Source organism: Trachymyrmex septentrionalis, unplaced genomic scaffold (assembly GCF_001594115.1).
Source record: "Trachymyrmex septentrionalis isolate Tsep2-gDNA-1 unplaced genomic scaffold, Tsep1.0 scaffold37, whole genome shotgun sequence".
Taxonomy (NCBI): Eukaryota; Metazoa; Arthropoda; class Insecta; order Hymenoptera; family Formicidae; genus Trachymyrmex; species Trachymyrmex septentrionalis.
Window position 1 is genome coordinate 905671 of NW_017305536.1, and position 17943 is coordinate 923613.

At 33.5% G+C, this 17943-nt stretch overlaps 3 protein-coding genes and 1 pseudogene across 4 annotated transcripts in view; 2 read left to right on the forward strand and 2 right to left on the reverse strand.

The window, feature by feature from the left end:
• Positions 1 to 222: 222 nt before the first annotated feature.
• On the reverse strand, positions 223 to 7092 carry LOC108750715. Of its 2 annotated transcripts, none has more exons than XM_018490388.1 (4): positions 6968 to 7092; positions 4167 to 4422; positions 1565 to 1910; positions 223 to 801 (listed from the first exon to the last, which is right to left on the reverse strand). In XM_018490388.1, exons 2-4 carry the CDS (start codon positions 4398 to 4400, stop codon positions 440 to 442), a joined length of 942 nt encoding a protein of 313 aa, XP_018345890.1. In that variant the 5' UTR covers positions 4401 to 4422; positions 6968 to 7092; the 3' UTR covers positions 223 to 439. The 2 variants fall into 2 exon arrangements, with proteins under 2 accessions (XP_018345890.1, XP_018345889.1); XM_018490387.1 differs by lacking the exon at positions 6968 to 7092 and adding an exon at positions 5084 to 5160.
• Positions 5131 to 7283, forward strand: LOC108750718 (annotated as a pseudogene).
• Positions 7284 to 14938: 7655 nt separating this feature from the next.
• LOC108750719 lies at positions 14939 to 16749 on the reverse strand. Its single transcript, XM_018490391.1, has 3 exons — positions 16527 to 16749; positions 16331 to 16414; positions 14939 to 15350 (listed from the first exon to the last, which is right to left on the reverse strand). Exons 1-3 carry the CDS (start codon positions 16557 to 16559, stop codon positions 15147 to 15149), a joined length of 321 nt encoding a protein of 106 aa, XP_018345893.1. The 5' UTR covers positions 16560 to 16749; the 3' UTR covers positions 14939 to 15146.
• A 226-nt stretch (positions 16750 to 16975) lies between these two features.
• Positions 16976 to 17943, forward strand: part of LOC108750716 (vacuolar protein sorting-associated protein 37B) — a 1906-nt gene continuing 938 nt past the window's right edge. The window contains exons 1-2 of the mRNA XM_018490389.1: positions 16976 to 17292; positions 17497 to 17668. Coding sequence (XP_018345891.1) covers positions 17161 to 17292; positions 17497 to 17668 — 304 coding nt within the window. The 5' untranslated portion in view covers positions 16976 to 17160. The remainder of the gene's footprint in view (positions 17293 to 17496; positions 17669 to 17943) is intronic.

The following is a 17943-nucleotide window of genomic DNA, read 5'->3' on the forward strand; positions in this document are numbered from 1 at the left end:
AAAATCTTATGTTCTAGATGCCTCGATCCATAGAGATAGATAATTATTAATTCAGTATTAGTAAACCTAAACTATTGGTACAAATCAATCTTTCTGTTTTATATTAAAAGATTATGAAGGAAAAAATATATCACAAGATAAATAATTATATAAAATAAATACTTTTAATACATATATCTATATATATATATATAAAATTATTGATATTTATATACAAGAGAAAGAGAGAGAGAGAGAGAGTACGTGCTGAGTATGAAGATAATTACTTGAAATGCAGTCTCTTCATGAGTGAATACTATGTATGCGTCTGTCACGTTTGAATGTCAGGCTACAGTTAGGACAAAATGTACTTCGCACGATGATTCAAGTATTGATTGAATCAGAAAATTCTTCGAGCTACTTTTTCTCCAGGATGCGATACTGACAATTGAGTACAATTCTACAGCTGAAGCTGCGTGTTCGATACGTGATGATGTCGTTTATGTCTCGGTGGGGCAACTGGCGGACTCTCCTGCACCAGGAGTCTCCTCGCCATGAGCCACTTTTTGGCTCTACCAGCGTGATAGTAGTACGTGTAAAGCAACGCCATAGCAGCCAGCACCACCAACAGGCACGTACCAGCGATGATAACACTAAACAGCCAATATGGCCCAGATCTCGGCAATGGGCTCGTGTCCGTCGGCAATTTGTCTGTGGGTATGGGACTGGTCGGTTGCCTTGGTGGTAATGTTGCCTCGTTATCACCAATGGTGATATCAGCGCAAGCTCGAAATTCTTCCTGAGGCCCACATCCCACCGCACCTAAACATCCATGTGACTTTTTGATTTGATGTATGGAAAAATTTTATCTAATATTTTACTTATTATATACATACACACAAAAAAGATATTCAATTTTATTACACACACACACACACACACACACACATTATAAGCAATGTTTATGATCATTCTATAATTCTGTAATACATTGTTTCCAGATAAGATGAATCAGATTTAGTTTTTATAATAAAAATATCACGAATTGTTAGTATGCCAATTATTAATTCACATGGAGTAAACTAGACACGCTTTGCTTTACCAAACGAGAAGCCATCAAATGGCGATGTTATGCAAGAAGAGTTGCAACTCTCTTGAGTCATTCTTATTATGTAGGATAAAGTAATAACACTTTCTAGTGCTCCGATAGAATCTTAATGATGTATGGCAGGATTACTGATTGTTATATATATCATATATATGTATATAGTATCGTATATTTTAGTTATATATATAGAGTTAAAATATATGAATCAAGAGTTTACAAAAACATTTTTAGATTATTTGCGACACGGCAAAATGTTTGTTCGTCTTTCATATGTGAACTCTGACCTACTTTCATTCTCTGTTGCCATTTGGCCCATTATAAATTTAGCAGACAATACATTTGTTTTTTTTTTTAGAATCTATGTCTTAACTTAATAACAGCGACCTTCTATGCTTCGGTAATCCATAATATGTATCTTCATTCATAGTGACGCTGCATACGCATTTCGCGGTCAAATGTCGGAGAGAATCGACGTACCTGTGCCGTTGCCACAGTCGCCCCAATTATTCCCGGCAATGTATCGCCACTGGAAGACGCATTGAGCGCAGGTCAGGTCCTCCGGTAATTTGTAATAGCCCTCGAAGACCCGGTTGCCAGGACCAGGGTAATAACGGGTGGATCCATTCTCAGCATGCAGCAGGTGTTGGTCCAGACATTCCTGGGTGACCTCCTGATCGCGGTAGGTCATGGCGCAGGTGCGGAACTCGAAGTAGCCGTGATGGTTCGCCGTCAACTCCACACGGACCGGTATAACCGATCCGGTCCGATAACGCCGAACGATCACGCCGTTCCCATACTTGCCGCCCGTTTCATGAACACGTGGCTAAAAAATAAAATAAAATGGAATAAGTTAGATTAATATTTCAACCGCATGTTCCTTTTTCATACGTTATATGGATATAATCTTTTATATACTAATACTACATTAGTATAGGATATTTTTCTTTCAGAATTCCGTTTGCATATGTGTGAAGCGAGGAAGAAAATAAATGCGAATGTTGATAAAATAGAGAGAAAGAAGAAAACGGATTTCACTTCCGTTTCGGGCTACTTTCGTCCATACGATATCAGACATACGTATCAAGGCCAAGCATCCCGCATAAAAAGCATCTCGCAACGAAAATGCGGTCGATTAATAGGAATACGAGACACGAGATCACGAAAGTTGTGAAAGATTATAATAGTAATCCGCCGTTCTTTTCTTCTTTCGAGTTCTGCAGTCAACGCCATGGACAATCAGAGTGAAAGCAAAATCCTAGATTTATAATTTTTATGCTGTAATCCGATGATTTAATTCGCAATTAAATCCGGAATAGATCGAATTTTGTTTATCATCCTAATTTGAATGAAGCTCACTTTCGACGATCTGTAATACACGACAGAATTGGAAACAAAATTCTGTATAAAATATTAATTCATGGGTGATGTGAAAAACACTTGGGGTGAATTAGAATTGCAAAATTAAAAGATTTTACTTTTTTTTTTTTCATGATTTCATTGCGTGCTTGGATGCACGATTCTAAGGAAAACAATGTATCAATAATCGGTTCACGGTTGCGAAGCCGTTCTGTTATTAAACAGCGAGGAAAGTAATTACTTCTTTCTCTCGTGTCTCGAGTCATTGCACGTCATTTAATTCAGAATAATAAACTGCGCTTTGCAGCGAAGTACATTTCACTCACTTTCATTAGGGGTAGAAAAGGAGAAACGAATAAGCGTCTAACAAATAGCTTCGAAAATGCTGTTAGCATAGCCACTATAGCAACACTTTCTTCCGAACGAAAATGCCTGATGAAAGTTTTTCCCTTTGAGAATTGTGACTGCAACAATTATCGAGTCGATCGAATAATTATTTCGTATTAATCATGCCATTTGTTCCATCGACTTGACATTTAGTCTCAAGCTTAATAGTTACCTTCTCATTCAAACGACTTTTTTTTTTACTATTTAAATTTCGGCGTATTTTATTCATTAACATTTAGGATAAAAGAATCAGTCGACACGCGGACAGACCTTCCACATTCATACTGCATAATTTTCAGAAACGTGTCGAAATTACGGCGGTCAACAGAGCGAAGAATCGCGCGTAATGGTGTGTAGTCGGTGTTGTAAGAGGGATGTCGGGAAGTAATCATATATATATATAGCGTAGCTGAATTATCATCGCGAGTAACTTATACCTTCGCAGACTTTCCGTTGTCATTACAATTAAATCTCTCTCAGATTCCCATTATTCGGCAAGGCCAATGCAGGCCGTGTCGTGTGACAAACGGCTCATCTTGAAACACAATGATGAGACATGAGACTTCTTGACACTGTATACACTTATGTGTACTAAACAGATTACAATTCTAGTCTTAGTTTTAAGACAACAAAAAAATTCATATTGATGTATGTCAAATTATAATTGCAGAGATCATCTAAAGAGATCTTACTTTGAAACTAAATTTATATAAGAAAATTTTATGTTTTATGTTTCTCCAGGCAACATTAACTAAAAGTAATATAACATCAATGTTATAATTTCGTCCTCTCAACAATATAATATAATATAATACATGGTGTTACGTGACAGTTAAATTTTTTATCTCTGACACCACAAGTCCTTTACGTGAAGCCGCGAGAAAACGCTTACATCAAATCTGACAATTTGATGAGCGATGTGATTCTACGTAGTGACGTAATGCATAGAACTTCGGTTTTATTTTATCTAATTTGGCATTTGGATAAAGAAGAACGAACTAATTTGTCGGGAATCATCAACTTGGAATTTGCGTTAATTATGTAATTTCGATTCATACTTTTATATTGATAAGGACCCGAGTTGAAGGGTTGAAACGTATATTTTATTTGTTTCGTTACATTCACACGAAAAATAAAGAATTTTTGTGCATCCGAATAGCTGATGTAGGCTCTGATGGACTTTTTTACTGATAGATTTTCTCGAACCTCGTTATATGTATTTGTTTAATTAAATTTTTTGTGGACTGTGAAATTATAACATTAATTAATATTATTTATACTTTTAGTTGGTGTTGACTGGATGTCTAACATTCAGCGTTTTCCTTTTCAGACTCACCGTCGGAGAATCCCAGGGATCACCGCAAATGCCACATTTTCCTTTATTCCGTTGCCACTGCCTGGTAAACCCGCCGCAATAACACTCGTGATCGTTGTAATCGTGAGGTGTGTCGAAGCCGTACCTCCACATGGAGGCCCTCGAGGGTGGTTCTATCAGTCTTCCATGGGCAGAAACTCTTCTTACGACTAGCAGACTTACAATTAATGTCAGACCAAGAATGAGGAAACGCATGTCGGTCGAAACGAGCCGGCCTCTGTAAAAGATCGAGTCATCAAGGTATAAGTGCCGATCGAACGATCGCAAATGCAATGCAATTGTGATGCGATTTGTATGTGTACTTGAACGCGCATTTGAATTCGAAATTTTTCTCCCGTCCTGCGGATCGTTACGTATTCACATCAATGATTCACGCTACGTTAACGCCGTTCGAACGCTATGCTAATCGTTTTATCCGAATGAGAGAGAATGCCGTTTCATTTGATAATTTACTTTCATTATTATATACATACCAATCTGTTTCGTGCTCGCGTATTTAACAATTGCCACATTTAGCAGGCTCTTTTCTATTGCTATTATTTTATTTATATATTATACGCGTTCTGTATATATACATACAATCGATTACATTAACGATTAATCTATTATCGTTTCAAGCAAAGCAGAATTAATTTCACTATTATTATTTCAAACGTTGTTACAGGCAAAACAAAATTAATTTACTGTTGTCTGTAACGTTATTATTTAAAAGAGTGATGATTACAACAATTTAATGTATTCACGGGTGAACAATCACGTATGGAAATGACCAAGTGGAAGTTTGATGACCTCTCTCACTATTACCGAGCGTTACTCAAAAAGTAACGGAGAAACGCACACGCGAATTACAATGATCAGCAACAGTCAACGCAACGTACGTTAGAGCCGCAAGAACAGGCATTCAACGAGCAGCAAACAAGGTCAAATGGAATTTTCACGTTCATTCGGAGTACTCTGTGGAGTATACTTTACGTTGGACGTAAGCGTGAACTTTGGTACTTAATCAATATCGCTGTCTCAACGCGACCAAGGCCCGAAGGAGTCACGAAGGTGCACAAAATCGGCGATTTAAATGCCACATTCGAAAGCTACGCGAAAGAGAAAAAGAGACACAATGGCGAAGGAGCCACTGAACCGGTTATTACACGGACACTCCACGTATGTAGTATCCCAGATATCGCGAGATACATATTCGTCAAGGTAAGAATCTATAGAAATATATGAATATATATATTAGGTTGAGTAAAAAGTCATCGCGTATTTTTTAGCTCAAAGTTGTATATACAATATCTTCGTCAATAATGAATGAAATTCAAATTTAAAAAAAGGGTTTTAAAGCTTGAAATCTCTACTTTTAAAAGCTTATCACATTTTTTAAGTTTATATGAGTTTGATAATTTTTACATACCAAAAACTACGAGCTGAAAAAGACGAAAAATTTTCTTCTCACTTTGTGGATTTGTAACGTGTCCAAAACGAATTTGAGAAAATTTTCGATTACCTATCGTGAAAGCTTGATACTTTCCCTACAAAATCGTTTTTTTTAAATATTCCTACGACTTTTGATTACTGAGTTATCGCGGATTAAATAAAAGAATTATTTTGACTTTAATTGCTCATAACTCCATTAAAAATTGTCGTATCGTATAATTTAAAAAAGAGATTTTTAAAGCTGAAACTTTACTCTATTAAGATATATTTATATTGTTGGTAAGAAAGTAATTGCGGTTTTTACTGATAGATGTCTTTTAAAAAAACGCGATGACTTTTTACTTAACCTAATATATATATATTCGATCAAGATAAGAACAATATGAATACATATCGTAAGATTAAAAAAGAAGATAAATTAATTCTGAACCCCCCCCCCTCCCCCCACGCGACATTCTAGCATTAGAATTCTCGTCTTAGACTTAAATAATCCGGTTTCAATCATTTGTATATGTTGACTCGACTCTATGCTACTCCATCACGGAAATATTTGCAAATCAAGGTAGAAATGTAAAAGTATACCTGGAAATATAATAATTAAATATTACAATTAAATATTAAATATTAAATGCGATATGGCGTTCCATCAAAACATCCTGTTGACGTGAAAATTTTTTTCTTAGATATATATAACAATTAGTCTGCCTTTAATTCTGGAAATATTCAATTATAAAGTAAAAAGTAGGTGAGAAGACATAAAACTTAATTTTTTTTAATTTCAAATTTAAATCTAGTCTTTGTTATAAAATTGCTTTCCTTGTGTATTCTCATATAATGAGAGAATACTTATTAGAGAATACTAAAAGAATATAAGAGAACTAGACACTTGTTATCATTTCTAACTCTATTGTGGGATAATAAAAGTAAACAATAACGTGTGTACATAAAACAATATGGATAAAAAAAGAGCAAAAGAAATTCTATGGCATCTTCACAATTGTTAATGATTCAATGTATCCTTCACCAATATGTATCGATTTGAAAATTCAAAATTCACTCCTTCGGCTTTAACATTTCCAGAAGGAAAGTGCTGATAGTCTTCGAACAATTAATGAATGAAAATAAAAGACTCCTCGAAACAAAATAACTGTATAATTGATGTGAAAGATGAGATGTGAAAGGCATACTTCAATTTCGTGATTTAGCGAATAGCTTCCCGTCACCCGAAGAAGCACCCTTGAGAGCAAAAACGTTTAGATCTTCATTTAGTAGTTATGATTTTTTTTAATTGATCAATGATTTAAGATAAAATTGACTGTTCTCGTACCTACCTGTTCGTGTGAAAGAAGCGAAGGCTGCTGCTTTCCCGTGGCACTATTCTCGCATCGGTCGCAACAGTGAGTCAGATCCGTGCGGTGAAACAGGGCCCGGACCTCGGAACCGGTCGCTAGACGACTGAACCCGACTTCGACTCGGGGGACCGACCGAGCGAGCACTCTGGCCGATCGGCGGTGTGGGAGTAGGTTATTAGAACGAGGCGATCGTCCACATTCGCGACACGCTTTGACACGAGGCGAGGATGATACGGATGGTCCCGAGCAATTTGACTTTTTAATTTGACTATCATTGGGATTCATGAGCATTTGACGTCACAACTTCAGTATGGATTACTCGTTAGACGTTTGTATCAAGAATCTTTTTTACAGATATATATGTATTACTAGTTTGTATTATAAATATACTATCATGTGAGATTCTAAATTGATTAATTTGTATCTGTTTATTTTAATTTCGTTTTTTACTTTCTTCATCAATATATTTTTACAGATATTTTGCTCTTATATATTTAGAGATTATAAAATACGATAAAGAAGGTCATAATCGGTCAAAGTTAGAGATGTTTCAAATAATATATTATATATTCTTTATTAAATCAATTTTGTCCCAAAAATATTATCTCAGCCAGGATTATTTTTCGCGAATAGAATATTTCCGAAGCCTCGAGTTGGCACTCTTCCCGGAAAGTTGAGAGATCCCATGTTCATATCCTGGCTGAGGTTGTTTTTTTTTTTTTTGCAATAAGTTTCTTACTTTCTTTCTTTCTTCTAATTTAGGGGGGATTATTAGCGTTTCAAAATGGTTGTGTTGAAAGTCCGAAAGTTATCGGCGCGCAATCATATCTAGAATAAATTGATTTAATAAAGAATATATAATGTATTATTTGAAACATCTAACTTTGACCGATCATGGTTTTCTTTATCGTATTTGATGTAGTCACACATATGGTCGTGCTTAAAAATTTTTAGAAATTATATCTGAAGATCATATCGTGCTGTGTGTATACGTATAAAATATATTTAGAGAAATCACATACACATAAAATCATTCATTATTAACGTATATTAATAATGAATTTGATTGAGATATCAGCACAACAACTTACTAATTAACAAACTATAATTAATAGTGCTGCTTTCTGAAATCCAAACACCAGGAATAAAATTTCAATATCAAATTCTTGAGAGCGTGCTAGCCGCATAAATCGGAAATTCTCTGGCATGTCCCGACATGCTCGATGGAACGTTCAGGTGAAAATCGGGTTCGACGATCGATAGCTTCCTTCCTCTACAAGGAACCACGGAATTATAGGATAATGTTAATTAAGGCAAAAAAAGAAATGGGCAATGATCTTTGAAGAAAGATTTAGTCAAAAGCTAATATTTCAATAATTCATCGAAATCAGATCTGTCTTCTAAAATAATATATTTCAAATTTGTCGCGCGAAAAGAATTATATTCATTGCCCATTTCTTTTTTTGCCTTAATTAACATTATCAGATCTGTCTTCTATTTTCTGTCTTCTTATTATTTATAAATAATATATTTCAAATTTGTCGCGACAAGAGATGACATTTTTATTGGTGTACATTTTCTAGCCGAGATGTTAGGAGATCAGGATTTTGCAGACTACAATTAGTATCAGTTGACACGCATCTCACGCGTGTAGGCCATTAGGCAGATAAGAATAATGACGAAGAGGCTCTTTCCATTTCTCAACGAAAGACCAATGCCTTTCACGGACTTCTCTTCCTGTCACATCGCCGCAATGAAAGCGTTTGAGTACGCAAACGCGCCCGTATACTCATGTCTCGAATTGCACTTTCGCGAGATATCGCTAAAACGGGACGGAAAATATTTCCGCAGTTTGCACTATGCGACGAAGTCAGCAAAGCGGCAAGGCTGGCCATGAGGAAGATACAAATCGGCAAAGGCGACTCTCGCTCCTTCCGCAGGGTTCTCTCTTTCAGTTTCCGGTCGACAACTTGCTCGACACGCTCCTCGAGCATCCGCTTCCGGCTTTTGTAGTTCTCAGAAATTTCATCACTGTGTGGTGGTCCATCCAACGTTACTGGCTTGATGAAAATAGTTCTTGGGGGGAGAAAGAACAGATTTTGTTGTAGACAATAATTTTTTGAAAAATTCTTTTGTGAATTATATTATATATCATTTATAACTCTAATATTTATCTATGTTATTCATGATCTAGTTATGTGTATGGATTTATGTAGAGTTTTTATATTTATGAATTATTATAAACTTGGAAAAAACTCACTTTGGAAAAAATGGCTAAAATAGTTCTTGGGGGAGGTAGAACAGATTTTGTTGTAGACAATAATTTTTTGAAAAATTCTTTTGTGAATTATATTATATATCATTTATAACTCTAATATAATATTTATCTATGTTATTCATAATCTAGTTATATATATGGATTTATGTAGAGTTTTTATATTTATGAATTATTATAAACTTGGAAAAAACTCTCACTTTGGAAAAAATGCAAATCCTGTATTATATCACCAGTAGAACTCTGTCAAGCGATACGGGATAAATATTGCAATCCGCGATTGTGCCTCCTCGCTACACAGCGCATCATTACACGCGAATCGTCCCGCGTGGATTCATCTGTATCACGACCGGAATAAGAATACTTTCTCACGAGAACAACGGAAATTGAGCGGAAAGAGCCGCCCGCTGTAACGGCTAGCCAAATATCCTGGAAAGGAAATAAATCGCACGGGGACTTCTCGGCGAGATTGTCTGTTGTGATTTCTATAAATTTCTAATTGACGAGCGCACAGATCCGCACGGTTCATCAATGATACGCTCTTCGAATATGTACATTTGACACGGGAACCAATGCGACGAACTTTTTTCTTCGCCGTTCAATCAATTTCCAATTGGAAAACTAAATCATTCTGGAAAGTCTTAGATATGTATTTTGTAATTCTTCGCGTATTGATATATAGGGAGTGCCCGCAAATTGCAATTTTAATTCTCCGACTAGTATAAAGTCGATCTCTCCTCAGCAAAAAGCAGCGTAATAGTAGGTCATCAGGATTTTAATTTAAAATTTTATCATGAATTTATAATACTGAGAGCTAGAAAGTAGCTGATAATGACAACCTCCTTCGACACTTTGATTGAGGAAAAACAAATTCTAAATTAGCCAGAGGCTGTAATTAAAAAGACATCCGGTAATTCCGGGGCACTGTACAGAACGTACCCTGGTTAATTATAATGACAATTCATTAGAGGAAGACGGTATTCCTGTGTGGTTAGATTTGGTCAAGTTTGCGATGCACAGGTATTAATATTCATCAATCAGTCCTAACGTTGCAGGAAGAGTGCGCATTGAATGCGCATTGTGAACACCGTGTCTATCGATTCTAACGCAAAGAGAGATTCCGCCGTAGGCGAGGGTCTACAACCTTCGTTCCTATTTGAGAAGCCTTTCCTTGATCGGTGCGCGGAATAACCGGTCCGTGCTCAGGTCCACCTACGAGGTCAAGTCCAGCTCGCAACATCTCTCGTGCAGCGTATTAGAGGAAGTACATGTGTATGTCTAATATAAAATATGAATGCACGCATTCTAGTTGATGAAGCGAGGCGAACGCTTTTGCTTTTCACGGTGAAAGGCTTCTGATGATTTTTTTTCCTTTAAATATCTTTCTCTATCTTCTTCTTCCTAAGGTAACATTCAAAATAGTCCAAGCTCTTTGAGAAGTTCCTCCATGTCGTGGGCGTTAGTGCGGGAAAATGAGTAATTGATTAGGCTTCTGCTTAGTTCATCTGACCTCGTACCTGACATTTCAAGCTGCAATATCCAGTTTCCTTCATCAGATAGAAACTTGCAATGTTTCCTTCAGAGAAATGCATTTAATTTTCTAAAATTATGTATCGCTTATCCTATTTAAATATATTATAATAATTATATTAGTGTTGTAATAATACAGACAATAATGGATTCCCAGTGGATTGCTAGAGATGATTTATTACGTAATAATACGATAAATATCTAAAAAGATACAGTTCGTCTCACGAATCGTAGATGTTAATATACATCGAAATTTTGAGCAATTGTATATAACATATTGGTAAATAATCGATAAATTTCAATATTTTGATATTACAGTCGTACAGTCAATTCCAGTACATAACAAACTTCAGTAGTTAAATAAAATTTGTTTAAATAAAAATTTTATAATTATATAAGTTAAAATATATAATTATAAATATAAATATGCATCTTTATAATTCTTATTGCAAAATATATATATTTTTTACACGTCGATACATATCTCGAGAATATAATAATATTTGTCACCTCTTCTATTCAAAAGAATTTCTATTTAAATTTCTCAAAATATTATAAATAAATATATTAAAGTTTTGATGTCTCATATTCTTAACAGTACTGGAACTGTAACTGTAGAATTACATCCATTACATAAATGCAATTGTGATTTCACCGAATAAATTGAATAACATAGTATCAAGTAAAATTGTATCTATGCGTGCAACATGCAGCAAATATAATGGTTGTATGCATTATTTATTAGTGAATATGTACAAGATATTTATTTTAGGACGCAACGTGTAAGACGATCAGTAAAAATACAATAAGTATTTAAACATATTAAAATGGTATATATCGTTATTTTTCGATTAACACTATAAATTCATGTCACAAGAAAATCATTATTTTTCTGATTATAAAAAGTAATTTTTAAATTTAAGAGAAAATAATCTTTAATAGTCGATGATGTGTGTTTCTAAAATGAGATAATAAAATTCAATTCTGAATCTAATATAATGATACTGCAAGCACATTTTAAAGCTTGATAAAAATTAATTTCTCTTGTTTAACTTATATAAAAGTTGTAAGAAATCATACGATATACACCTTTTGCTTGTACAAGTACAAGATTAATTACTTGTTTTGACAAAGGTATTCACGAATCTTAGGAATGTTCTGATAAAAAGTGCATAATCTGTTCAAAAAGATTTTAAACATGTGATATGTAGATTCTAAAAGAAAAAAAAAAAACAAATCGAGAACAATCCGTTTCCGATGGAACGAATAACGTTTATTATTAATTGACCGAAATTTTAACACATTTTCAATGTGTTCCAGACCATTTTTCTCTTAGAACTATTCTACATTATTCTACTATATATTAACGAATAACAAGCGATCTAATATTTTAACAAAATCATACATTTTATCGAAGAATAAAATTTAATGTGCGTATGTGTATTGAAAATTGTGTTATATAGGTATATGTATGTTATGTACATTATAGAAGAGATAGCAATATGTATCAAATGAAATTGTAGTATTGAAAATAGTGAATGAGTATGACTTCGATCTGACAGTGCTAAACGATACATTTATATTTTCTCCCTCTCTCTCTCTCTCTCTCTCTCTCTCTCTCTCTCTCTCTCTCTCTATTTTGTAATCTGTACCTAATTTCAGATAAAAGCTATAAGACAGCGTGACCATTTACATTACGATTAATAAGTGTAGTGCAAAAATTAACTTCTCTCCCATTTTCAATGCACCGGGCTAGATACATTTTTGATTAATCGTAATATAAAAAGTTGATCGTAGTAGATAATACGAGTCACTGAGTATCACAATGTTCTCTCGGTCTATATTATATAGTATTGACTTGGAGGAGTTTCCTGCAAGACACAGATCGAATGCGTGTAAGAAAACAGGTAAACAATTTTGACAGCAATTTTTTCTTTAAATATAGAATACCGTTACGTATGTAATCAGCATGCAACACATTTACGATTATGAAACTCAGTTACTCTGTCTGTGACAATTTAAATTGCGTCGTACATTAAATTACTCAGTTTATTAATCGGTAAGATGATAGCGCTATTAAGATAGATCCGCACAGTAAATCGATTAATTAACTACTTATCAGGTATAAACAGTTAAATATTACAATGTTTGATACAAGATGAGTTATAATGCAGAAGTATTTCCTATGAAAGAAAGAGAATATTGTTTCCGATTTGTCAAGCTTCTTGAAAATCCGTTAACAAGTTGTTACAGTTTAGCGTGTATAATTGTCGTATATCTAATTCCAAGATATTAAAAACTGCGCATCTATGTCTTAAGGCAATAGTGTTTCCCTTCTCTCGATTTTTCAATGCTAGTTTTATACATTTATCATGTTCTTTCGTCTTCGTTCATATTACATTCATTTTCTGTAAATTAGAAAATATTGAAAATACTCTGTGTATTTCAAGAAAGAACACTAAGCGTGCTGAGAACATATAAGCGTTTGTGTATATTCAGGAATCTGTGAAAGTATTTTCGAAACTTTTGTATAGTTGTCCATAATGTTTTTTTTTCAATTATATATGTATATATGCATATCTTATTGTATAAGTTGCAGCAAGGAGAAAATTGTTAATTTTATGTAGAGAGAAAGAAATAATTATATTATTGTATACGGCTTATTAAAGCTATATATAACAAAATTAACTTTCCGCCGGTAACATGAATTTTAATTTTTTTCGTCAGCAATGAGGATCTTCGAGAAACAATAAATTTTGTATTGTTCCACATTATATCAAAATCTAAAAAAAAAATTCTAGTATACTCGTCAGAACAAGTTTTTATCGTAGAAGTACTTTATTTATTTTTTTACAGATTTAATTTTGCCTACCAAAATTTACAATCAAATATCGATATTTTTAAATTGCCCAACGAAAAGATAATAAATATAATATATAAATATATATTATTGTTCGCTGATTTTGAACTTATTCACAATTTTTATCTGTATAAACAGATTTTACCTAAAAATATAAACGACAAAAATAGTCTACGTTTCTGAGTAAATATATGAAAATATTTATATATTTGCTATTTAAATAACTCTAACTTAATCTTTTTATATTATATAAAGAATAAAAATGCTAAGCCGTGTATTTTATTAATACGTGTCAGAAAATTATACAATTTCTTCCACAATAAAAGATTAATTTACTCTATATATATTACAATAATGATAAATAAAAAATAGATATAATCGATTATTGAGCCTTAATCGATATAAATGTCATATATATGCATGTATTGCATCATGTGTGCAAACTCATTATGTGTATATATGCAATGTAGAGCACAATATGCAATATGCACATTACTAGTAGCATCGAATAATAATAAAATGTTATATTTTAATCATTTATATTGCTTCAGAAAGCATAAATATCTCGCTCACTCAAAGCTAAATGTGGATTCGCACAAAGATATCATGCTAAGCTTGTATTTTCTAATCTTAGAGTCACAAGCTTCGATTGGTACACGAGAAAAAATAAATTTTTCATAACCATTGTCCTCAAAATGGTGTAGAAATATATATAGATAAATCTAATGATAACGGAAAATACACAAATATTACTTTTTAGCCATTCAGTTGATGCACTACTAAAAGATTTTACATCATAATTCAAAGATCAAACATATCGTTACATATTGTCTGTTAACGCGCCGAATAATAAACGATAGGGGCTGTAATGTAGACAACATGAATTCAATATGAAATCATTTCAATATTCTCAACGTACCAGCGTATATATATTGGCCCCATCGCCATTTTTAAGGCAAAAGTTAAATAAGTTATTTGTCGATAATACCCTATAGAATGAGGAATGTCGATTCCATTCCTTACCCCATTTCTATTTCTAATTTTTAAAGTTTTTAACATTCAAAAACAATATACAAGAGAACAATATAACAAATATTATAATTTTAACTATTATAAATTTGTTCGGGAAGTGACAAGATATTTCTCAAACAACTGCCCGGGCAAAAAAGGTTTCATATGTATAATTATATAAACTTATATAAAATTATATATAATTATATAAAAAATTGACATATTTTATATACAATTATAAAATATGTTCATATATATAACATTTTTACCCGGGTGTTCTCAAATCTTTGTTTCCGAATTATGGGCCGCACCGTATTCTGTAAATTGCAATACGGTAAGTATTAAGAATATAACAAAAAGTTAACATAATTCTCACTGGACGTGTGTGATACTTAAACTTCAATTCACATCTCATAAAAAATATGTACACTCTCTTGTTAATAAGTAAAAAGAAAAATATATTGGAAAACTTATAATAAATTTCACTCTTGTTTTAGCTGCTGTGATTTGTGTCCTACAATCTTATTGCGCAATAAATTAAAGTGTCCGTGCACCTGCGTAAGCTGAGCTCTAAGTGAATCAGAAAGCTGTTTTTGCAACTGCTGAACCTCCAAAATTTCTTGACGAAGATTTTGATAATCTTTCGTAACCTGATGGACAGAGTGTAATAGGCGAAGCACAGATATCTGGGAAGCACAAAATGAAAAGCGGTTTGATGATTGAGGATCCGAAAACATGACAGACAGTAAAGTGCATACAAATAATTCACGAACGTGATGTCACACAGGACGTATTTAATGCTAAATGATATGGATCATCCTGGCTTTAAGCAGGAATTGTCCAACAAACGGAATATAACATTGTTAATTTATTCAGTAAACTGTCACAGTGGACTGTACAGATGACATAATATGTTCATCTTTTCAGTTGTACTTTTTACATTATTTTCTCTCTAAATTTCTTTTTATCTATTGTTTCATAAACTTGAAATATACAAACTATTCCAGATCAAATGTCAACTTTGCTTTGACAATTCAAATTTACTTTCGCTAACAATGGCTGCGTTCAGCAGAGAAAACAGCTTTGCAATTGTTATAACATTCAACACGATTGGTTCTTGCTTTTGATTCCTTATAGATCTAAACGTATAAACCTATTTAAGAATTGTATAACAGTTGGAAAACTGCTTTCTCTGCTGAACACAGCCAATAAATAATTTTTAGACTTCAATCCATTAAGGTTCGGTTTTTCATTATCTGGTTAACTTGTGGAGTTAGATTTAACTTGATGTTTTATCCAATAGGCTTCATTTATGATGATATGGACAAAACCCATTGGGTGAAACATCAGGTCAAGCTTAACCACAAGTTAATCAGGAATATTTTTTCATTATCCAACCCAAAGCTACCACAGTTAAGACTATTTTCGTCTCAGGGATCAGAAGACGAAGATAGTCTTAGCCGTGGTTGCTTCTAGTTGTATAACGAAAAAACGCCACAGATAACCGGACCTAAAAGACTTGGAAAATTAATAATTAATCTCCTGGAATATGGTAGCCTGTATATTTATTTCATATTGAACAAATTGAACAAAGTACAACTAAAAAGAATAGACTAAATATGATCTGATAATCGCTACTGATTAAAGCGGAAAAGCGAACTCCTACCTCGTCTTCTGGCTCCTCAAAGGCCTTCTCGAATTCGTCTATCTGCCACGCGATCATGTCCAACTTCCCGTCGGCTTTCTGCACCTGTGACACAAGAAAACAAAGTAAATCTGATAATGCAAGCAATGTTTGACGTTTCGTAAATGTCCAATACTGACAATTTATATTCGTCAGATCGAAATACAAAAATACTCACGCTTTCCTCAAGATTCCCGATCGCGGATTCCATATCACGTTCCCTCCTTCAACGTAACCAGCGCTGTTCGAGATTGAGAAAATAATCCTGGAGCGTCCAGCAAGATAGCCGTTCTTGTACCAAGATCAATCGGGATCGATTGGCTTCTCAGTTCAAAAAGCTTAGCACAATTCACCGGTCACTATCACACTGTCGAATAGTCCGAATAGTTGCGAATAGTCGTCCACCAGAAGACGGCAGCACCGTCCGGCATAAAATAAAAATAATCAGAATTTCTCTGCGAATTTCTCCACTTATTGATAAAACAGGCATATAAATTACCGACTGTTAATGTTTCATTAAAATGCAGCTTTATCTTCCTTGGATAAAGTTTTATTAATTATCAACGTTAGTTTGGGTTTCGAGTCACGAGATAGCATTGTAAATTGACTGCCATCTCAATTTTCAACAATTTTAACCTCTTCAGAGAAAGAGAGAGAGAGAGAAAGTTCGGAACAGTCGGAGCATTTCGAAGAGAAACTGTCATTACATCGTAAATGCGTATTTATAAGAATTTTTGACTTTAGAATTAAAAAAAGAGATAATCCGAAACCACGATCGCTAATCTGGTGCAAATTAGTATAGTATTTAAGAAATGTATAAATCGAATCAGGAACCAGATATACCCGCAGCATTGGGTTTATTGTCTCATCTTGATAATGACGAGCTGAAGGAATTATTAAATAATGATGGGAAATTCGAAGATATCGTGAAAGATATAAAACAGGTAGGATGGCAACGTAGAGAATACTAATTCTAATTAAGTATCAAATGCAACCGAAAGAAATGTAATATTATATAAGGATGTTTGAAGTTTACATTGGATTCCTAAACGTGTACCTTTTCCTTTGAAAGTAAAATTCTTCATGCTCTCGTTACAATTAAATCTATCAAACATCTCAAGAATAAAGACTCATTAAAAAAATATTAGTTCAAGGATCTTGAAACCGAAAAGGAGATGTTAATGGCTAGCAATAGATCTTTAGCTGAATTTAACTTGTCCAAGCAACCTGAATTAGAAGAAGGTAAACAAGTTTTAAAGGAATTAAGTGAACAAGCTAATCAATTGTGCTCCAGTGTCAGGGATAAAATAGACGAAATACGTAAGTTATCCTTATGTATGTATACTACTGCTCTAAAGTCTGGATTACTATAATTTTTAGAGAAAAAAAATACTATTCTTTACATCAGACTTTAACAGACATTATTTTATTAAAACAATATGAACTTTTTGCAATGTTAATAAATAAAATTGATTACATTTTCTTTTCAAAATTAAAAAATGCTCCAAACTTTTGAACAGTGATATATTTAATAACTTTAACAGAAAAAAAAGATTCATTCTTTAAGTTGTGTATATATATATATATATACATAT